Consider the following 22,874-nt stretch of genomic DNA (forward strand, 5'->3'; position numbering starts at 1 on the left):
GCTCGGTTCTGTTTTTCTGAGGCTGGGTCTCACTCTGTAGACAGGGTGGTGTTGTACCTGTGATCATACTGCCTCGGCCATCTGAGTCCGAGGATGAAGGCATGTGCCTGCCAGTTTGTCTCTAAAGAGCAGCTCTCATCCCCTTGAAATAAACAGAACAACAGAAAGGAAGAAGCCACCTGCCACACTCCCAAAGCTGCAGCAGGGCTGGCAGTAACCCGACCCCAGCTGTTTGTACAGGGTTTAATCATCAATGGATCTGAAGGTCTACACAGTGCGAAGTCCCCAACCTGATAGCAAAGGGAACGGGCAGCTGGCCCTGGGGTGGATGGCTCCTCTCACCTAGGAGAGACCAGAACACTCTCAACACCGCAGCAACCAACCAGGGACTCGGGAGACAATCTTACTCTTTTTCCAAGTTGGGCCTGGTGGCAGAGGCTGGTAATTCTCTGTATTCAACTACGCTAGAGCCCAGGAGCTCTGAGGCAGGAGGATCACTTGGTACAATGCTGGCCCAGCATGCACCAAGCCCTGCGTCCCATACATCTCCTGTAAAGCCCCACCACCACCACTCCCCCCACAGTCCCACAGGACTGTACAGATTGAGTGTGGTAGCTCACGCCTATGAGGCCAGCAAAATTTGGGTTATACTTGGCTATTGTGAGTCTGAGGCCAGATCCCAAAATAAGGGGGAGAGGGGGACTGGTAGGATGGCCCAGTGGGGGAAGATGCTCCCCACCAAGCCTGACAACCTGAGTTCAATCCCCTAGTCCACACGGTGGAAGGAGAGAACCAACTCCTGAAAGCTTTCCTGACATCTGCATCTGCCATCTGCCACACACACCCACCCCAACCCCTCAACACAGGATGACGAATGAATGAATGAATGAATGAATGAACGAATGAAAAACCAAGCCAGGAGTGAAACAGAGCCACTGTCCCACAAGCCCCAGGCTGTAGAAAGAAAGCCAAGCTGTGGACCTGCTAGGACGTCATTTGTGGCCTCAACCTGTGTGTGCACAGTGACCTGGAACCTCCTTCACAGCAGTCAGGCAGCTCTGCCCATGGCCCCTCAGTTTCCTCCTCCTAGAAGCATGGTGGGTGCCTCTGCTGTAGCACAAAGCACACCCAGCAGGGCCCTGGTGGGGCTGCTTTCTCTGAAGGAGAGGCAGCAGTATGGCTTGGGGGTCTAAGGTTCCTGTTATCAAAGCTGATGACCCGAACTCCATCCCCAGCACCAGAAGGAAAGAACGACTCCCACAGGGTGTCCTCTGATGGCTACATATGTGCTATGGTGTTACATGCACATGCAAACACACAGTAAACAAATGGAATGTTTAAAGAAATTAAATACTCCATTCCTAACTCAAGGACCCATTGAAAGAGAACCTGAAGTCAGATTCAGGGTGTTTATGGACAGACAGACAGCCAGGCATGAAGACCCAAGCTCACAGAGAAACAGCAGCTGCCTCTTGCTCAGAGGGATCAAGCTTAAGGGTGACGGAGCTTCAGTCCTAGGTCAGCACTCAACCACAGCCCTTGACACATTTCAGAACTGTAACCTCCTAACTCTTCCCACTGGGAAACAAAGACTTTTGAACGTGTGCTGCTTTCTCTTTATTGTGCTTCAATGACGTAGCTACCGGCTGGCCTCAGAGTTATTACGTAGTCCAGGCTAGTCTTAAATCTGAGATACTCGGGGCTGGGGATTTAGCTCAGTGGTAGAGCGCTTACCTAGGAAGCGCAAGGCCCTGGGTTCGGTCCCCAGCTCCGAAAAAAAGAACCAAAAAAAAAAAAATCTGAGATACTCTTCCGCTTCCCCAGTGCAAGGAGGTGGGGTGGGGTGGGGTGGGGGTGGGGATTGCAGACCTGCCTACCAGGCCTGCCCCAGTGTAACCTAGTTTTAGAGTCAGTCAGTTTAACCCGGCCTCTCCCGAGGGAGCTCCTTTCTTCCAGGTCTATTCTGCCTTGGGGCAGACGGCTCACACCAGCAGCCACCGATAAGATTTGATCAAAGGCAGGGGAAGCCTCCAGTCCTCCAGAGAGAGAAGAGCAGCTGGCTAGAGATGTTTACAAAGCAGCGGGGGACTCCAGCTTAGAGACCTCTACACCAGCCCAGATAAGAACCCAAACAAAACAAAGGAGCCTCAGATCGCAGGAGGAATTTGTAAGGGCCTTTATTTGGTTTAAACCTCTGCTCTCCTACCGCACCAACCGCACACTCCTGGGAATGACAGCTGGTCCCATAGGGGACCTCTTGGCCTCTGCTAGTCTCCCTGTACCCAAATTTAGAAGAGGCCTGAGCCTGAGAACCAGTCCCAAGCCACAGCTCTGCAATCTTAGTAAGACAGGATGCCACTCGGGGCCCGCGTGGCCTAGACAGAACCGAGGTGGGTAAGATGGCTCAGCCAGAAGAGTGAACAAACCAATGTGACTCTCCAAAGTTGTCCTCTGATCTCTATACCCTAGTCATGGTGGCCCTCCCCTCTCCAGACAATAAGTAAATAAAATGTAAACATAAAATAGTTTTCTTTATTTTGAGAGACAAGAAGAATCGGGAAAGAAGCTGGCAGAAAAGGCACAAGGAATAAATGGATACCCAGCTGGGGTGATGCCCTGGGTGGGAGGCTGAGGCAGGAGGATTGCAGTCAGTTGGAGGCTAGCTTGGGCTAAATGAGACCCTGTAGCCGAGAAAAGAACTCCTTTTTCAACAGCTGTCAGGCCATTTCCCTCTCCTGCGTGTACCTAGGTTTCTAAATAAATTTTAATACTTTGAAGGAGCAATTACCCATTTGGGGGAACAGGGCCATAAAGCAGATTAATAACGCTGAATAATCGCTTGGGGAGGAGCTGGCTCCCTCCTCTGGATACACTGAACTGCTTTAACCGTTATGTAAATCGCATCCTTGGTCCTGGGATTTATCCCTGATGGCCCATTAGTCCGGATGGTTTGCTCTGCAATAAAAACAGCTCCAGGAGTCCACAGGGCTACTTAGAGGAGCCTGAGGGATGAGGACCAAGAGTTCAAGGCCAGTCTGAGCAACTTAATAAAATCCTATCTCAAAATAGTACAAGGGCTGGGAGCTGGGGGCGTGGCTCAGTGGTAGAGCCCCTGCCTAGAATCCTCCAATGGGAAGCTGGGGGCGTGGCTCAAGGGTAGGGTACTGGCCTAGAGTCCCCCACCCCCACCCCATTAATACTGGTGTGAAAAACCCTAGCCAGAGACCAGTGCCCACCCCTAGTTCCTCCAAATGTTCAATACAGCTGAGGACCCTCCTGTCCCTTAGCATCTGTTCCTACCTCCCTAAGTGGTCTTGAATAAAGCGGGTACCTGGACATCACCGCCCAGAAGAGCATGACTCCCCCAAAGCCCATCAGGTCCTAACCTGCTCCAGTCTTGCAGTATCACATCTCCTAGAGACCCCAGGTCTCCACGTGGCGTCTCCGCGGGCGGAGGCAGAAAGCCTGTAGGTGTGTTTTAAATGTCAAGAGAGTTTGCTGGCCTCTGAAGCAGCCTACTTACTACCTCGGCAACTCCTCCCCACACACAGAAGCACAGAGGTGTCTTCCTTCCAAGGAGCAGCAGGAGGACAGGGGCCAGGTATGGTGGCACTTCTTATGATCCCGGCATGGGTTGGGAGCTGAGGCAGGAGGATTATGAGATGTTCAAGGACAGCCTGGGCTATACAAGGAGACATTGTTGAAAAACAGAAAAACAGAACAGTGTGGAGGGATGCAGTTCAGTGATAAAATTGTGTGTTTAGCACTAGGTTCAGTCACAAGCAATGCACATGCATGCGCACACACACAATTCAAATGTTTGTGACTCAGTGGGTAGAGGTGCCTGCTGCCAAGACTGACACCCTAGTGTGAACCCTAGGTCTCACACGGTGGAAGGAGGGAACTGACACTAGTAAGTTGTCCTCTGACTTCCACACGCTCGTCCCCCCATCCCCACAAGAGTTAATTGATTGATTAATTAAATGTAAAACAACAAAACCAAAAAAAGCACAAGGGAACCAAACCCAGCCACACTCAGACTGGCCAGGAGAGTCAATGACTTGCGGGGATGCAGAGTGACTGAGGGGACAGTCCCAGGGAAGGGTATAGACTGCTCCCCCAGCCCCACCCCCCTGCACAGCACTCTAGCTGCTCCTGGACACATGGAGGGCTGCCAACACTCTACTCTACTACCGCTGTGACGCTGCCTCGGAAACAACCGTTTTGCTCTCTGCTGAGGGCTGCGTTGGCTGAGCCAGTGTGAGGGGTTGTAGTTGGTGAGAAGGGAATCACAGAAACAGGTGTGTGTGTGTGTGTGTGTGTGTGTGTGTGTGTGTGTGTGTGTGTGTGTGAATGGTGTGATTTGAACTCAAGGCTTTATGCATGCTAGGTAGACACTCTACCACTGAGCCACGCCCCTGACCTTGGCACTCTATTCTGATGCCTTTACCAACGGCTCAGGATGGTGACTAAAATCTCAGTTGAAGTACCACTTCCTTAAAGATGCCTACCCTATCCACCCTGAAATCCCTATAAAGAGCACGCGGTGTTCCCTGTCCCGGGAGCACAGGCTGGGGTGGACTCAGCTGTCCATGTGCTGTGCCTACTTGGGGGTGGAGTGTGTGTTGGGAGGAGGAGGACAGGAAGGTTTCAGTGTCTGCTCAGTCAGTTCCTACAGAGAGGTATCTGGGGGCCGCTACACTGAGAAGATGGAGGCCAAGCCCTGTAGCCGGAGACAAAGGACTCTGAGTCTGACCTGGAAGAAGGCAGATGGTCTCAACCCCAGAAGACGCAAAAAAATGGCAGGCCTGCGACATCAAGATGGCTCCGTTGGTAAGGATGCTGGCTATGCAACTTGAGTTGTATCCCCGAAACTCACATAAGGGTGGAAGGAAAAACGTCTTCAAGACCATCCTTGATTTCCAGATATACACCATGGCACAGCCAGGCCCCACACACAGACAGACAGTTGAACGCAGGAAGGCACTCTGTAGCACCTGCCTTCTGTCTCCATTCCACAGTCCCACAAATCCAGGAAGCCTTGAAAAGCTCTTCAAGAGAATCAAGGGTAAGCCCATGACAGTCTTCTCAACTTCTCTGCACTCTTAAGTCCCCGGGCTCCAGAAATGCCAGGAAGGAACCAGCCTCTGTGGCTTTGAAATGCTTCCAGGCCAGCAGGGAACTTGGAGAGGCCCATCCCATCCTCCAAGTAGTCCAAAACCCTGACCCAACCCGGGACAGACACAGTGTCAGCTGACTGGTGGTCTCCCATGGGGACACATGGATGTAGCTCCATGTCCCTTACTCTAGACCAGCACACACAGAGCTCAGCTCCTGGTACATTACAACAAGGCTGGCCAGAGTGTATACCAGACACCGACCCTTCATAGCAGGTGCCGTGCCCATTCTACAGATGGAGAAATTGAGGTTCTGAGGTTAGGATACCTGCCCCAGTTTACCCACCTAAGCCAAATCTTTTATCCATCCTTCTATTCCTTTTCCCTTCCTTTCCTTTTGTCACAGGGTGTCACGTATGCCAGGCTGGCCTTGAACTATGTTGATGAAGATGAGCTGATCCTCTTGTCTTCACCGCCCAAGTGCTGGGACAGCAGCAGCATGCTCTCGGCCCAGCTGCGCATACTAGACAGGCTCTCTACGAACTAAACTGCATCTTCAGCCCACAGACTTTTTAATTTCCCCATTTTTTAACTTGTTTGTTTTAACAGTACATAGCCCAGGCTCTGCCTCTGCCTCCGGAAGGCTGGGATTATGGGCATGCACGACACCTGGGTTGAGTCTGGATCGTTTTTGGTTTTTTGGAGATATGGTCTTGCTACACCTGGCTCTGGCTGGTCTGGTGCACACTGAGCCATCCAAGTTGGCCTCCAACCCAGGATCCCTTTCCTTCCTAGATGTTCCCTGATCGGCAGGGCTTTGCAAACATTAAGGGAAGCCAGTGGGGTTATGAATGCCTGTAATCTCAGAACTTGGGATCAGGACATCTAGGACAGCCTTGGGTTACAATGGGGGTCTGAGGGCAGCCTAGACTACCAGACCATCCATGCCAGGAAGGAAGGAAGGAAGGAAGGAAGGAAGGAAGGAAGGAAGGAAGGAAGGAAGGAAGGAAGTTTGAAGGAAAGGGAGGAAGCTAAGTGATTAACCTCTTCCACACTCAGCCCTCCCCTTCTTGCTCACTTCCCTGTCAGTGAGGATTTGCAAAGCACCAGCCGTGTACCACATATGCCAGCATACACACACACACACACACACATGCTCACTCACTCAGGCTACTAAAGTGACCGAGAAAACGTTGGTCCTTAAGCAGTGCCCAGGCTTAACTGTGCATCAGATGCATATATCAGATGCAAAGTATCACTAAGTTTGGTAGCTTCCATGGAACCTAACCAAGGGCTCCCTGAGGGACATGGCTACCAAGACAGGGTCGTCTTGCTATATAATAGTCCTGACTGGCCTTTAACTCTGCCCTCAGCGATCCTTCTGCCTTGACTTTGTGAGTAGCTGGGGCATCGGATGTGTTACACTCTAACTGACTAGGAAGCAAGCCTTTTGTTTGTTGGCTTTCTCTTTTTCCTTTTTCTTTCTTTCTTTCTTTTTTTCTTTTTCTTTTTTTTTTTTTTTTTTTTTTTGAGACATGGCTCCATGTAGCCCAGGCACGTGTCACCAAGCAGGTTTTAAGAAGTCCTTTTTAAACAATTAATTTATTAATTCTCCCCCCGCAACCTTTATGTATGTAGTGGGTGGAGGAGTGTTAGTTGTGGGTACGTGTGTTCTACGTGGAGGTCCAAGGACAATCTTTGGGTGCTGTTCTGGATACTCTCCCATTCTGAGAGGTCTGCTGGGGTTACAGACCCCCTACTGCATCCAACACAAAGGGATCTGAACCTGGGTGTTGGTGAGCACAGGAAGTGCCATTATCCACTGAGCCTTCTCTCCCGAGCCCAGGACGCAGATTTGCAGCCATGAAATGTATATTTGCTGTGGAATGCCTCCATGCATCCCTCTTGTTGCAGCTGACTGAGAGAAAGGAGTCCTTTAACCCAGGTTCTTTACCCAAAGAGATTTCCAAGCTCTAGCCCATCCAACCAGAACAAGGAAAGAAACAGTGGAAGAAAGAGACAAAATATCATTGTTTGCACAAAAGGCTAGGATACATGCAGGGGTCTGTAAAACTGTTACTAAAAGCAAGTAAATGAGACTAGACAGATACAAACTATCATGCACTGGGCCAGCGTCACTTATTAACTACAAAAGAAGACACAGTAACTGCTTGGCAGAAAGCAAAGCCTTCCCGCAGTCAGGAACCGACTCCACCGCTATCAGCCACATCTGGAGGTGTGTGGTCCTTTTCTTCCTAGCCAAGATGCTAAGCCTGACTCTAAGTTGCACTTTTATCAATTCAGACAAAAATTGAAACTGTGTTCCTTGGACAATCCCATAAAATATCTGGTTTGTTTTCTTTTTTGTCATGATCAATAAAGATTAAAGGGTTGAGGATCTGTTGTGGGTGCCAGGCACTGAAGGATATGACAGTAAGTACCACACTTAGCCAAGCCCAGTGCTGCAGGCCCGATATCCCTGGAGCACAAGAGGGGCCATTTGGCTGTATGTCTCCTGGCTAGGGTTCGAAAGGTCCTGAGGTTCAAACCTTAGCACTACAAATAAATGAATGAACAAATTCATCCCCCCTCCCCCTCTCAGTTTTGGGCTAGGTTCGATGTCAGGGTCAGAAAACTCTAAAAGATGTTACTGGGACATTTGAAAGAACTGGCGTATGGTGGTGGATGGGCTCACCAGGCCCCACTCCTCCCTGAGATCTGTACAGTTATTGGCGGCTCGTTGGGGCACACTGTCTTCAGTGGTGCCGCCTTTGATCGGCAAGGCGGCCATGCTCTTGTGAAGAACCCTTCATGCATGCTCATATAAAAACCCCAAGGAGACTCACCGGACCACTACAAATTAAAAACTAAAGACCTGAAAGCCAAAGGCAGAGGAGGGGAGATCCTGAGAGGTGGAAGATGGAGAGAGGAAAATGGAGTCAATATGGCCAGATTGTATTATATGCATTGTGAAGATGTCGTAATGACACCCATCACCCGGTACAGTTGATACTTGCCAATAAAACAGCCTAAAAGATTGCTATACACACCACTGGGTCACAGGTTCCTACCGAGATTCAGTTTGTCCAAGTTCTATAAGAAATTCTTACAGAAATTCTGTTGCAATATTAAGGGGTGGGGGGAGGCATCAGATACAGAATGCCTGACTGTGAACACCCAGGAAATGTGTGAGGACACAAGACCCCGCGTGGAGGAGCCCTGGCAGGTGACTCAAGGGAGTGATGGACACTCCTTGTCCTATACCTGACTCTGTGGTCGCTGATGTTTTCAAGCTCAAGCCTTTCAGAATAAACTAGCATTGTAACATACCAAAGGGATACACAAGTGCCTAGCTTCTCTCTACCTGAACTTGAATCATCTATAAAGCGACAAGAAATGTGTACACAAGATGTCACAGAGAGTAACTGGTGCCTGCTACCAAGCCTGATAACCAGACATCAATCCCTGGGACCCACAGACAGAAGGAGAGAAGTGATCCTGAAAGCTGTCCTTGGACACACACACACACACACACACACACACACACACACACACACACACACAGACGAACATGCACATACATGCACACACATTCCTCTGCTAACACACTAAACTAAATATAGTCATAAGAAAAGAATGTTTTTAACAAGACACGATGAAGGGAAAAAAAAGATGCATTCATATTCCCAAACCAATACAGGAAGCATTATGTGTAAATGCGACAAGAGAACTGGAAGCAGTGTTTAAAGAGAGCTGGCACTTCCAGGCTTTTGAGTCTCAGTAAAATGTCCTGGCCGGAAGGAAAATGACTGGTGATAGGGGTGGAGTCGGGAGCAGCAGGGGTGGGGCCAGGAGCAGAACCTAAAAGCTGCTCCTAGGCCACAGGCCATCTCAGCTAAACAACCTTAGCCAGTCCAGAAACCCGAAGGCAGTGTGCAATGATAAAACTGTTTGCCTGTTTTAAACGGGTGTGTGTGTGTGTGTGTGTGTGTGTGTGTGTGTGTGTGTGTGTGTGTAGGTGTGACTCTGTAGCCCAGGCTAGCCTCAAATGCACATCCCCCTACTTCAGCTTTCTAAGGACTGGCATTACAGGAAGGTGCTACCATGCCTGTCTTTAAAACTTTATTTACAAACAGAGGCAGCTGGCAGGCTTTGGCCTGCAGCTGGCTACCTTGATCTCAGATAGACTCACAGTCATGAGTAGAAGTGAGATCGGCTGGCTGCCTCTGGCCATTCTTCCTTCTGTTGGCCACCAGCCATGCAGATTCTGCTGAACTGCATAGGGCAAGCCGGGGCTGGTGCAATCTCCAGATGCAGCAAGCCTCTGACCTCAAAGAGACTCTTAGGCAACAGCCAGTACTTACCCCAACACCTGCTCACCTGCCCACAACTTGCGGCTAGTGAGCTAGAAGCAAGAGCACCATGAAAGCTTGTCAGGCATCTAGGCATGGTGGCTACACACCTATAACCCAACACTTGGAAGACCGATAAGGGAAGATTATGAGTTCAAGGCCAGCCTGATCTACATAGAGAGAACCTACCTAAAAACTAAGCACATCACACCAAACCCACCAACAGCCTGTTACTCGAATACGCCTGCTATGGAAGGCTGACAGGAACAGGCAGACACACGACAGCAGCCGCCTGCCTAGCAAGGAACCTTAGCACCTGCAAGGAAGAGGTGCTAAGGAGCTGGACTCAAGGAGATGCCCAGGAGCAACAGTGACATCATCACAAAAAACAATTCCTGGCGAGAGAGATGACTCAGTGGGTAAAGTGACTGCCATGCAAGGGTGATGATCTGAGTTCAAATCCCCAGAACCTACCTAAAGCCAGACACGGATAGAGGGTGTCTAATTCCAGACTCCTCTGGGGAAATGGGAGGTCAAGACAGAAGGATCCTCTGCTGTGACATGGATAAACCGGGGCTGTGCTCAGTAGCCAGGGGACCTGTGGCCCTGAAGGGCACTGTAGCTCAATAAAGCTACAGTAGAGAAAGTTCTGGATTCCCCACGGCATCCCTGCCTACCCGATCTAAGGGTAGGTAAACCAGGGAAAATATGTCTACTCTGTAATTTATAGAGAAAAAAATACTCAAAAAGGGAAGCTGAACTTTGGTCCATAGTCTATGTGCTGGGACCAAGCTGGGGAGGCACACGCTTGGCTGAAGGGCTGAATCCAGAGGCGGCTGGATACCCCTGGGCACTTCTGGGGGAAGGAAACTCACTTCCAACCTGGAAGGCAGACTGGATCTGAGCCTGTCCTCCGGGACAGAGGGAGGGAGGAACCCCCTGGCTTCTGCGTGGCTCCCTTTTCTGCACCTTGTGGCCAGGTGCTGGCAGGTGGCTTCCAGCCTGCTCCTGCTCCATCTGCCCGAGCTCCAGAGAGCTGCCAAGTTCACAAATCACTTTGAACCACTGCCTTCCAGCCAAGACCCCTCGGTAACATAAAGAGACTCCTCCTGTGTCACACCGCCATTTCGTGTCACATGGTGGAGGTGACACTCCCAAGAAAGCTTTCTTGTCAAGGCACCCTGTGCCGCCTAGAAGTCTGATTAATCTGCTGCCCAGGACCTGGAGGCAACTGCAGTCAGTGTCCATCACAAGAACCATGCAGGATCACACAGAGAAGACCACTCCGGCTAGACACAAGGAGTTCAGTGCTGAACACTAAAGCCAGCATCTTTTATATGGTAGGCACATGCTCTCCACTGGACCACACTACCAGCCCCTCACTGGGGGATTCTAGGCAGGGGCTCTACCACTGGACCACGCCCCCAGCCCCTCACTGGGGGATTCTAGGCAGGGGCTCTCCCACTGAGCCACACCCCCAGCCCCTCACTGGGGGATTCTAGGCAGGGCTCTACCACTGAGGCACATCCCCAGCCCCTCACTGGGGGATTCTAGGCAGGGGCTCTACCACTGAGCCACGCCCCTAACCCCTCACTGGGAATTCTAGGCAGGGGCTCTACCACTGGACCACACTACCAGCCCCTCACTGGGGGATTCTAGGCAGGGGCTCTCCCACTGAGCCACGCCCCTAACCCCCAAGGTAGGCTTAAATGAGTCTGAGGTCAGCTCAGGTAACACGTGGCCCCTGGAGCCCATCTCAGAAAGAACAACAAAGGCTGTGTGTATCAAAGAGCTTGCTCCTATTAAGATCTACATTTTTTAAAAAATCATGTGTTGTTGGCCTCATGGAGACTGAATTTATGCAAGGAACCTAGGGTGAAATAGCCTTTTCTTTGTTCAGTCAGACCCTCAGTCCTGGTGAGGTCGCCATCACTCTGGCGTATGGTGTTATAAAACCACATGTGGGCATGGTAGAGGGAATGATTCCCAATGTGAGCTATATAGTGGGGTAGGTAATGTGGCCACTGACCACCACAGGCCCACAGCTTTGGCTCGGGTCTGCATTGCAGTGAACCCTGAAGAAGGTGCTTATCAAGTCCTGCCTGGTGAGAGATCAAAGTCAGGGGCAGGCACTACCATTGGACCATCCGGCCATCGGCTATCTGACCATCTGATTATCGGGCAAGCCCCTCATTCCCTTTGCAGACTGAGAGTCAAAGCAGCTGTGACTCTAGCTGGCGTACATTATGTTAGACACCCATGGGGCTTACGCTAAATCTGCAATAACTGGGCTGTTGAGAAGGCTCTGGAGGTTACAACAAAAACAAAAAAACAAAAACCATGCTCACCTTGCAAGCCTCCTGACCTGAGCTCTCTTGCCAGGAGCCAAGGTGGAAGGAAGCAGGGATCCTGAACCATCCTCTGACCTCCACACGTGTGCTGTGGCGACACACACATACATACACACACACACACACACACACACACACACACACACACGCACAGAGGCATATACTCACACACATACAATAATAAATAAAATAAAATTTAAAAGGTCTCAAACTGACAACACAATTTAAACAGCACAATGGGTCTTACTAGGAATTGGAGGCTTCATTGAGACTGGATCATCTATGTAGCCCAGGCTGGCCCACTGGTCCATAACTCAAGATCCTCCTCCTTCAACTACCCAAGTGACCAGGCCATGTTCTACCACATCTGGCCAAATCCAGGTTTTTGGTTTGGTGGGGTTGGGGGATGTGATGTGTGTTCCGGGAAAAAGTCTTTGTTTGTTTGAAACAAGGCCTCTGGAGCTTGTGTCAGCTTCACACTTGCTATACAGCCCTCCTCCACGTCTGCAGTGCTGGGGTTACAGGACCCCGTACTCTGCACCAGTTTCCTGCTCCCACAAGTGCACCCACTCCCTCTGGCTCGATCCCTCTCCTCAACCTCCCACCCCCAATTAGCTGGCAACATTCAGCCGGGAAGCTAGAAACTTAGGAGAAATGATGCTTTAAGAATGACGACATAGTCTCCAAGCCAGTTACAGCAGGGCCCATTTCCAGGGAATCAAAGTAAAAGCATTTTTTTCTATAATCCTCTCATTTTGATATGAAATGCCTTAAATGCAGGGTAATTATGGAAATGAGGCATGGCTGCAATTTGAGTTGCCATTAATTTAGCAAGTTTATTCCCCAACATTCACGAGATGCAAAAACAACAAATGCAATCACTGGTCTCCAAACCCCACCTCCTCTGCTTTCGTTTCTGCTTTTTAAAGCGGAGCCCAGTCTTTTTCCAAAAGCATCAAATATGGCCCCGTTATGTCCCTACGTGGTCTATACCTGCTCAAAAGCTTCCGTACGCTCAGTACAAACTCAGTTAAGTTGCATTACAAGACCAATGACATCCTTCCTATGGACCGAAAGTTATATACCACATAATTACTGTAAGTTACAGAGACAGACAGACAGCTATGAACTGTTGGCTGTGGTGGTGTGCATCTGTGATCCCAGCAGTAGAGAGGTGGAGGATCAGCTCAAAGTCATCCTCGGCCACAGAGGAAAATGGAGGCCAGCCTGGCATGAGATCCCATCTTATCAAGAGAGAATTTATAAAACTCTTGTTCCTTAGCCCAGGAGTCTTCAGTGCACACTGAACAGATTACGTTTTTAGCACAGATTTGTAGTGCCAGCTCCCAATTGACCACATACACCTCTGCAAACCTTTTTGTTTGGGTATTTTGGAGAGGAGACAGGGTCTCCTGACCTGGCGCTCACTATGAGGCTAAGACTGGCTGGGAACGCCAGATCCTGCCTCTACCCACCAGGCTGCAGGTGTGCACCATCACACCTGCTTTACACAGCCCTGAGAAGGAAGTGGGGCTTTGATTGAGCTGGGCCCTAGGCCCCCACAGACCTTCTGAAAGGAACTTTGTAACCAGAGCACAGTGTAGCAGAACTGACAAGCCTGACGCCCAGCAGCAGGAAGTCTTTCCCTAGCAGCCTGCTGCATTGCAACTCCTGACCCCAGGATTGCCAGGGTAACAGCTCTCCCTCCCTGCCTCCCAGCATGCTGCACTCCAGCCCTCCTCCACCAAACCCAAGTCACCCAGCCACTCCTGTGGATCTTCTCCATTCCACGGCCCTAGGACCAGTGGGACCGTCCCTGCTCCCAGGTGGCTGGCCTCTGCTACCCTCCTAGTTTCCTTCCTTCTGGGTTATGCCAGGTTGACTCCAGGCAGACACCGGATAAACGAAACCCCAGTCCCCACCTGGTCCAGCTGTGGCTCCTGGAGTCAGAGAAGATACCCAGAGAGCAACCAGCAAGATAAAGCGGTGCTGTGCACCGACATCCATTCCTGACAAACCTGCCGTCACCCAGCGGCTCCCTGGGGGTCTAGGGGGCCCCAGGGTGGGAGACTGCAGGGAAAGAGGGATGCTGTGGTCAACCTGGTGAAGCTAGGCAGTGAGGAGAAGTCCAAGGAACTGTCTGTCTTCCTGGAGGCAGGCGTTTTCAAACGGATTTCAACATGTCCAGCTGCTAAGTAGTTGCTCAATGACTTAACTAATTGACTACGGTCACCTGACCAGCTGGAAACGGCAAAGAGCTGTCAAGTATCTTTTCACAGGACTGAAGCAAGTCTTTGGGTAGCAAAGTGGCCATGACAACTGGTTATATTTTACCAGGATGTGAGTCTAATTGCTGTGATCTGTAACATCTGTCCTCCCTGAGGCAAAGCCCCTCAGTCCCTCTGACAACCCGCCCCTCTGTTGTCTCTCTCTCTCTGTGTGTGTGTGTGTGTGTGTGTGTGTGTGTGTGTGTGTGTGTGTCTCCCTTTCCCACACATACACACAGACTTGCCCTACGCACACAAAATCTAATCTGATAGACAGTTTTGTCTCCTGATAGCCATACCAAATACCGTAAGAGGCAGTTCAGACCAAACAGAAAAGATAACAATCAAACTGAAATTCGATCCGATCTCTGTGGCCTACACCCATTTGCAGGTATGATAAAGGGAAGGTCTGCTAGTGTCTCCAGATTCAGTCTTAGGAGAAACTGTGGCACCTGCTGGGGACAAACGACCCTGGTCTTTCAATGCATCACTCAGCGAGTGAGAGTGAGATGCATGGAGAGTAGACTCGTGTCCTCCGGGGCTAGGGTGGCTTAGTGGGTACACTGCTTACTGTATAAGCACAAGGACCTGAGTTCAATCCGGAAAGACTTAGGAAACACCAGGGTGGGCTTGTGATTTCAGTGCATAGATCAGAGAGAGGGGAGGGTCCCTAGGACCAACAGCCAGCTGAGCTATCGTAATTGATGAGCTTCAGAATCCAGGTTCTGTGAGACCCTGTCCAACAAAAGAGGAGGGGGAGGGGGAGAGGAGGAGGGGAAGAGACAAATGACATGCAAATCCTAAGGAACAACACCGAAGGTTGATCTGTCCCCATTACTCATACACATGTTCACGTGTACCCCCATATATAGGCGCACGGACACACACGCACACAAGAGAGAAGCCCATGACTTTGATTCTAGTCACTCCAGAGTGAGGAATCAGACTGTCATGGGGCAGTGGAGTTCTGAGTGGGCACTGCCAGCAGGAGAATTCACTGTTCACTTCTTAGGTGACCTTTCTCTTCTCTAAAGGGATCCTTACCTTTCCCAGGCAACTCCACACCTATGATTTGCTTCTAGACTGAGCAGAACTGGGGAGGAAGATACGGGCTGGCTGTAAGACAGCAACCGTGGATTCCTGGTGCGGAAGTTCAGTACTCAGTGTTTGTATTTTTACTTTGTTTCTTCAGAACTGGGGAGCCAATCTGATCCCTTCCTGAGCCTAAGCAGAGGACTCCAGAACAAACGCTCTCCTGCCACTGCAAATGCATCTTTCAAGTTTAACAATCAATCTCAGAGTAAATAAAAGCAAACATAGAGACACCGCCACCAACACACACACACACATGCACGAGCACCCACATGCGTGTATGCACCCTAAAGCCCACCCAAGGAGGAGGCTGAATCAAACCCAAAACACAAATATGATCTGGTGATGCAGGCCTATCATCCCAGATACTCTGCAAAAAGACGCAGGAAATTCAAAGTTCAAGGCCATCCTGGACAACCTAGTAAGAAGCAGTCATAAAATAAGAAATGAAGAGGGCTGAAGCGTGTGGCTCAGTGGTAGAGCCCCTGCCTAGACTCCCCCAGTGAGGGGCTGGGGGTGTGGCCCAGTGGTAGAGCCCCTGCCTAGACTCCCCCAGTGAGGGGCTGGGGGTGTGGCCCAGTGGTAGAGCCCCTGCCTAGACTCCCCCAGTGAGGGGCTGGGGGTGTGGCTCAGTGGTAGAGCCCCTGCCTAGACTCCCCCAGTGAGGGGCTGGGGGTGTGGCTCAGTGGTAGAGCCCCTGCCTAGAATCCCCCAGTGAGGGGCTGGGATTTGGCTCAGTGGTAGAGCCCCTGCCTAGAATCCCCCAGTGAGGGGCTGGGATTTGGCTCAGTGGTAGAGCCCCTGCCTAGAATCCCCCAGTGAGGGGCTGGGATTTGGCTCAGTGGTAGAGCCCCTGCCTAGAATCCCCCAGTGAGGGGCTGGGGGTGTGGCTCAGTGGTAGAGCCCCTGCCTAGAATCCCCCAGTGAGGGGCTGGGATTTGGCTCAGTGGTAGAGCTCCTGCCTAGAATCCCCCAGTGAGGGGCTGGGGGCGTGGCTCAGTGGTAGAGCCCCTGCCTAGAGTCTCCCAGTGAGGGGCTGGGGGCGTGGCTCAGTGGTAGAGCCCCTGCCTAGAATCCCCCAGTGAAGGGCTGGGGGCATGGCTCAGTGCTTACTTAGCACATGCACAGCCCTAGGTTTGGACCTCAGTTCCACAGAGGCATACTCCCTGTGTGCCTGGCAGCTCTGGGTGGTTCTCCACCCAAGGATCACACACAACATACCAAGACCAGCTGTGTCAGGAGACACGTTCCCTAACACCAATAACTGAAAGTCCTGAAGGTCGGAAAGGATATGTATCCAGCATGCTCCTGTGTGGGAAACGCCTAGGAGAGTGTGCAGTGTGTACAAATGTCATCCATATATAGATGGCTGTCACTGTCAGCTATCCTGAGGGTGGCGTAGAAGGCAGCTGAGGACTGGGGCTGCTTTGGGAATCAGTGTAGGCGCCCACAAGGGACAAACCTGCCAAGCATGGAGCGACTGGAGCGCGCCGAAGGTTGGTGATGGTTAAGTCAACAGAACCGGAATGCAATGGTTGAATTTGCCGTTATGGTATGCACCCCCACATTTGGCCCTATAACCTCAAATATTAGTGTTAAAACTGGCTAACAAAACAAGAGACAGGCACAGGACACTGCCATTATTTCCAAGTCACAGGAAAAAAAAAAGTGTGTCTCAGAGCCAGAGAGAGGACTCTGGCAGCCTGAGGACCCAACCTCAGTGCCCAACACCCAAGCAAACGCTGGGTACCCTGTTGCACTCCAGTAACCCCAGTGCTGCAGAGCTGAGACAGGAGATTTCTAGGACTTGCTAGCCAGCCAGTCTAGCCAAACTGGCAGGTTTCGGGATCACACAATGGGGTGGGGAGTAATAAAGATCATATTGAAGGTCGCCCTCTGAACCCAACATGTATGCATGCTCTGGCCTGCCCCACATACACACATGCATGCATGCACACACACAGAGCACACTCTCACACACACACACACACACAGGCACTCATGTGCATACACACACACACACACACACACACACACACACACACACACAGAGCACAGGGCATTCTGTACCCATGTAAAGGGTTTCAGGACTAAGTGGTTAAGTCATTCCCTGCCAGCTAAGCCACCATGCTCAGACATGCAGCCACTATACATGCCAGCTCCCGAGAGACAGATTTCCAGGCACTGCACACACCGACATCACTTAAAAAATACCAGCCTCGGCCTACTCAGGAGACAAACAAGAACACTACGGGTTGAAACCTTGTTCACAGAGGAGAAGACAATTCTGTGTGAAAGAAAGCCTTCTCTTTAAAAGGCAGTGAGCAGGGCTGGGCAGATGGATCACTGAGTAAGAACATTTGCCCCACAGCAGGAGGATGTCAGTTTGAATCCCCAGCACCCGTGTAAAAAGCCAGGTGTGGTTTCCTGCTGCTACAACCCCAGTGCTGTAGGGGTGGAGACAGGAGGATGACTGGGGCTACCCGGCTGCCGACCCAGCTCCAGGTTCAATCTAACTCTTCCTCAGGGAATAAGAGAAGAGTTGGTCAGAGCAGGACCTCAGTGGCCTCTTTCTCTGGCTCCTGCGTGTGCACCTCCGTCCCCAACAATAATAATGAGGCAGGAGTGGCTGGGACAAGAACCCTAAGAGAACTACGGATTGAGAACAAGTTGAGTTTCAGGAAAGAGCCCCTAAGGAGGTCTGTCAATTTCTCAATTTCTCGGGCCCAGGAACGCATTTAATGACCTACTAACTGTCCCTCCAAGAAATCTGCCCTTTTTCTCCCTTTCCGTGATGGGGGCGGATCCCAGAGACCTGCAGGAGCTACAGAAGTGCTCTCCCCCCCCAGCTACATTCACAGCCCCGGTGCACTTCACAAGGACACAGCTCTCGGGTCAGGGAAATGAAGGTCGAATTCCCTCTCACACCCTAATAGGATGAGTCACTGTTGGGGTTCAAAGTTATTCAGTACGGAATCTATAACATGTCTGGATCCTGGGAAGGCAGACGTACAAAGCAAGTACTCCAGACCTGGGAATGACCCCAGCAAAGACTCCACACTAACGGTGCTTGTAAATGTTGAGTAATGAGTCGGACACACTCACACCTGTCTGTGAGCCTTGTCAAAGGAACACCAGTGAGCGTTAGAAACAATTACCGAATAGAAAAAGAAACTGCTGGGAGGAAGTAATTAACACAGCTTTCTCCTAGTACCTAGGATCTTAAAGTCCTGCGCCCCTGAGGGTGACAAGGGCCTGGGAGTAATGGGAGCTTGGAGGAGGGGAAGGAAGGCACGTGTTGAAATGCCACAGGGCATTGTCCTGGGAACTGGGCCAAATGAGGGACGGACCTGTGTTTCCCACCACGTTCTGGAGGTAAACTGAGGCACGGCACTAAGCCTCTGCTTCCAGACATGTCTTTAAAGCATAGACGGTCCCCTACCCCCAGCCCCCAAGGCAGCTCAGCATATAGCCCTGCACCATATACCTCCCAGGTAACACCTCCCAGGTAGGAGTGGGACAACTCATCAGTCCTTCCTTCCACGTCTAAGCCAAGGGAGTGAATACTGGGTCCTGACCTATGGCGTCAGAGACAGGAGCATACCTAGCATTGTTCAGACCAGCAAAGGTCAGAAGTGACCCTGGGGGTTCTGGCTAAATGGAGTCAGGGCTGACTACGACGGGCTAGAGAAGAGTGGTGCTAGTTCAGGCTGGGTGGTATCTCATGGCGCTGGCCAGGGTTTAGGTCAGGGTGTGAACATGGAGGAGTGGGGTGTGTTTCAGAGCTGGGAGGGTCTGGAGTTGACCCAGAGCTGGTAAAGATGGAGATCGGGGTGAGCTGATAGTCTCAAACCATCCCAAGTCAGAGATGACCTCTGGTGACTTGGCAGTGTGAGATAAGTGTTGGGGTGGCCCAAGGGCCTTCAAGTTAAATAAAGTCAGGGGCAACTACTTCTGACTGGTAACATGGGGGTCAAGGGCAACCCCAAGTATTGAGACCAGGTAGGATCAGGGATAACCCGTGTTCAGGAAGGGTTGGGAGATCATGGGCAACCAGCTCCAACATGGGAGGGATGGAAAACTTATGGGGTAGGGAAGTGTGTGTGCGCGCGTGTGTGTGTGTGTGTACACATATGAGGGCGGGTTTAGAGTGGACCCAAGTGTTCTGGCCTGTCCATGCTCAGGGTGACAGGATTTCAATCTGAGCAGGGTCTGTGTTTGGCCCTACCAATCAGTCGGGACCATCCAGGGATCAGAACCCAATTAGTTAGCTGGGGAGTCAGGGTTAGATGGGTCGTAATTAAGATCAGGATAACCACGGGGTCAGAGCCAAGTGAAGGTCGAGATCTCCGGTAACTTACGGATCAGGCTTAGCAGGGCCGGGTGGGAGAGAGATCAGTGTAACCAGGGGTCAGGACTAGGTGGGATCAAGACTGGGAGATGGCTAGGGAATCAGAGCGGGATAGAGTCGAGATTAGAGGGGCTAGGGCCTGGCAGGGTCGAGATGGTGGAGGGAGTGACCAGGGGTTAGGACCGGATCAGAACGAGAAGAGATTTGGGAAACGACTCAGGGGCAAGGCCAAGCAGAGGCGAGTTCAGGAGGCGAGTTCAGGCTGGGCAGGGTCAAGATCAGAGGGTGACAAGAAGCCAAGCTACGCGGGATGGAGGAGGTCTGGGGATATTCAGGGGGTTCAGGTCAGGTCCGGAGAGGGGTGACCCGGAGGTGGCAAAGTACTCACTGTTGGGGCAGCTGCAGGGCGGGCGCTCCGCGCCTCTGGAAGGCCCCGTCCACGAAGACGCCGTTCTTGCCGAGACAGCGAAGATAGAAGTGAGGCTCCTGGAAGCTGAGCTGCAGGTGGCGCCGGGAAATGAAGCTCGACAGGCCCATGTTCAGGTCCACCGAGCCCTGAGACGAATTGCGGCCGATGGTGACGCTGGGCTGCCGCATCAGAAACTCGAACTCCCGACCCTCCAGGCGCGCCAGAGCCGGCCCGGGGCTCTGGCGCACGGAGGCAGCGGCGGCGGCCACCAGGGCGGGCGCGGTGGCGGTGGCAGTGGCGGCGGTGGAGGGCACCGGCTCGGGGCCCGGCACGGCGGGCAGCGCGGGCGGCCCGGGCGGAGGTTGCGCCGGCGGCGGCGGGGACGCTGTGGCCGGGAAGGCGGCGGCCGCGGCCGCGGCACATAGCACGGGGCTGCAGGGAGCCGAGCGCAGCGCCAGCAGGGCGCGGGCGCCGCTGTCCTCGCCGACTTCGGCCATGTTCGCGCAGCTCCGAGCGGCTCCGGTGGCGGCCGAGGCGGCGCGGGGCGGGGCGGGGCGGCGCGCGCGGAAACCCGGGCTGGATTGCAGCGCGGAGCGGAGCCAGGACGCTGCAGGACCCTCACGCTGCGCGCGCAGCTTCCACTCGAGGTGGGCGGGTGCAGAGAGGCATAGAGCCCCCTCCTCCAGCCCCGAAGTGCGTGGGATGGTGCTTGGTCCTATCAAGTTTTTAGAGGTGTCCTATTGGGACTGGAGTTTCAAGTCTAAGGATGGTCTCTGCGTCTTGCTGATCGCTTCTGCATGGCTGCTTTTTCTGTGCTATGCTTTATTTTTTTGAAGGTGGGGTGTATAATGTTGCAAATTACATTTTATTCATTCATGTATTTACTTGTGGTTCTTCACCCCGAGGTGTGTGTGTGTGTGTGTGTGTGTGTGTGTGTGTGTGTGTGTGTGTGTGTGTGGTCAGAGAAGAGAGTTTTCAGGAGTCTATTCTCTCTTACCTTGTGGGTTCTGAGGACGAAATTCAGGTCGACAAGCACCTTTACTTACTGAACCATCTTGATTGTTTTGAGATCCTGTCTCATACCAAGGCTGACCTGGTTCTGAATATCTAGACCAGGCTGGCCTCAAATTCATAATCTTCCTGTCAGGCCTCCTGAGTGTAGCTATTAAAGTGTGTGCCAGCAAGCCTAGCCCTTTAAATTAATTAATTCATTCATTTTTTTTAGACAGGGTCTATGTATGTATGTATGCTGTGTAGTCCAGACTGGCTTCCAATTGATGACCAACCTGGTTCAGGCTCCCCACTTCTGGCTGGAGTCATAGCTATGCACCACAACTGGTTCCCCTTGTTCCTTTTAAGTTTTGCTGGTTCCTAGGAACTATGGACACCCTGGAGATGAACCGTAGTCGAAAACATTTAAATGGTGAACTTGGCACCATGTGAATCCCTTGAGAACTTAAGGTCCTGCACGGTATGCTAATTCACTCAAGTCTTCCCCTAGGACCAGAGTACATTAACTTTCGGGAGCGCGCGTTCGGGGAACACACACTTACCCCACACACACGATGTTTCACATTTAATAACGACTATGAAGGAGCTGGTGCAGTTGGTAAAGTGCCAGGAGTGGAGAGTTCATTCCTCAGCATGGACTTCAAAACCCATTGAGAGCTTCTATCATCCCAGCGCTTTGGGTAAAAGGTTGACAGCTAGATCCCTGAAGCTCATTGGCCAGCCTGCCTAGCCAATCAGTGAGCTCCACGTTCTTAGTGAAACACTTTCAAAACAAAAACAAAAACACTAATAAAACTGGGAGAAAGGAGTACACAATTGTTCGCTCGTGTGCATGCACATGCACCGGCACGCACAGACACACACGTGCAAACACACACACAAAAGAATTTTTTAAAATAATGATTGGGAAAAGAAACAGACGCAGGTCCTGCCCTCAGTGAGCTTCAGGATGATACACACATGAATTAGTGTAATGGCCACTGTAGTGGTCACTGTAATGCTCACAGTCATGCTGGGTGTGTGTTGACAGGGTGCATTCTAGGGTGAATGGCATAGTGTCCTGGGGGGGGGGGCAGGTAGAAAGGAGGTTTGGCCTGCTTTCAATCCTTCACTTCCCTACTTATCCATTCTGGACCTAAGCCTATCACTGTAATAGAGCAGCGGTTTTCAATCTTCCTTACGCTGGGACCCTTTAATATACTTTCTCATGTTGTGGTGACCCCCCAACCGTAAAATGATTTCCGTTGCTACTTCTAACTGTAATTTTGCTGCTTTTATACATTATGATGTAATATCGGATATGCTGGATTTCTAATAAGCAAGTTCTCTGCGGGGTCACGACCCATAGGTTGAGAAACATATTTTGTGTTTTACACTATCTAAATAAGTGTTTTTGAGAGGTGGGGGCAGAATCTTTTTTTTTTTTTAATTTAGGTTTGGCTTTTGTTGTGGCTTGGTCTGTTTTTATTTGGTTGTTTTTTGTTTGTTTGTTTGTTTGTTTTTTTGTTTGTTTTTTTTTTGAGACCAGGTCTCTTGAAGCCTAGGCTAGCCTCCAGCTTGCTGTATAGCTGAAGTTGAACTCCCAATCCTCCTAGCTTCATCTTTTTTTTTTCTTTTTTTTCTTTTTTTTTTTTTTTTTTTGGAGCTGGGGACCGAACCCAGGGCCTTGCGCTTGCTAGGCAAGCGCTCTACCACCGAGCTAAATCCCCAACCTAGCTTCATCTTCAAATGCTAGAATTATGAGTGCGAGCCACCATGCCCTGCTCTGGTTTTCAGTTTCTCAGCACAACAGTTGAGTCCAAGGCCCCATGCCTTCAAGTGCTTCAGGCGACTGAGGTATGCTCCACCTCTTTAAAAATATTATTATATTTTATTTATTAGGTAGAGGTCAGAGAGCAACTCTCCTTCCACCATTTGGGGCTTG

The 22,874-nt window shown here is 51.2% G+C and overlaps 1 protein-coding gene across 2 annotated transcripts in view; it reads right to left on the reverse strand.

Annotated features, from left to right (window-relative positions):
• Positions 1-20,463, reverse strand: part of Foxk1 (forkhead box K1) — a 64,970-nt gene extending 44,507 nt beyond the window's left edge. Inside the window, exon 1 of one of the 2 annotated variants that reach the window (XM_087578244.1) lies at positions 19,919-20,460. In XM_087578244.1, the coding sequence (XP_087434370.1) occupies positions 19,919-20,436 (518 nt within the window). In that variant the 5' untranslated portion in view covers positions 20,437-20,460. 2 annotated transcript variants of the gene reach the window in all.
• Positions 20,464-22,874: the final 2,411 nt, after the last annotated feature.

The sequence above is a fragment of the Rattus norvegicus genome, chromosome 12, assembly GCF_021556685.1.
Source record: "Rattus norvegicus strain SHRSP/BbbUtx chromosome 12, alternate assembly SHRSP_T2T, whole genome shotgun sequence".
NCBI lineage: Eukaryota > Metazoa > Chordata > Mammalia > Rodentia > Muridae > Rattus > Rattus norvegicus.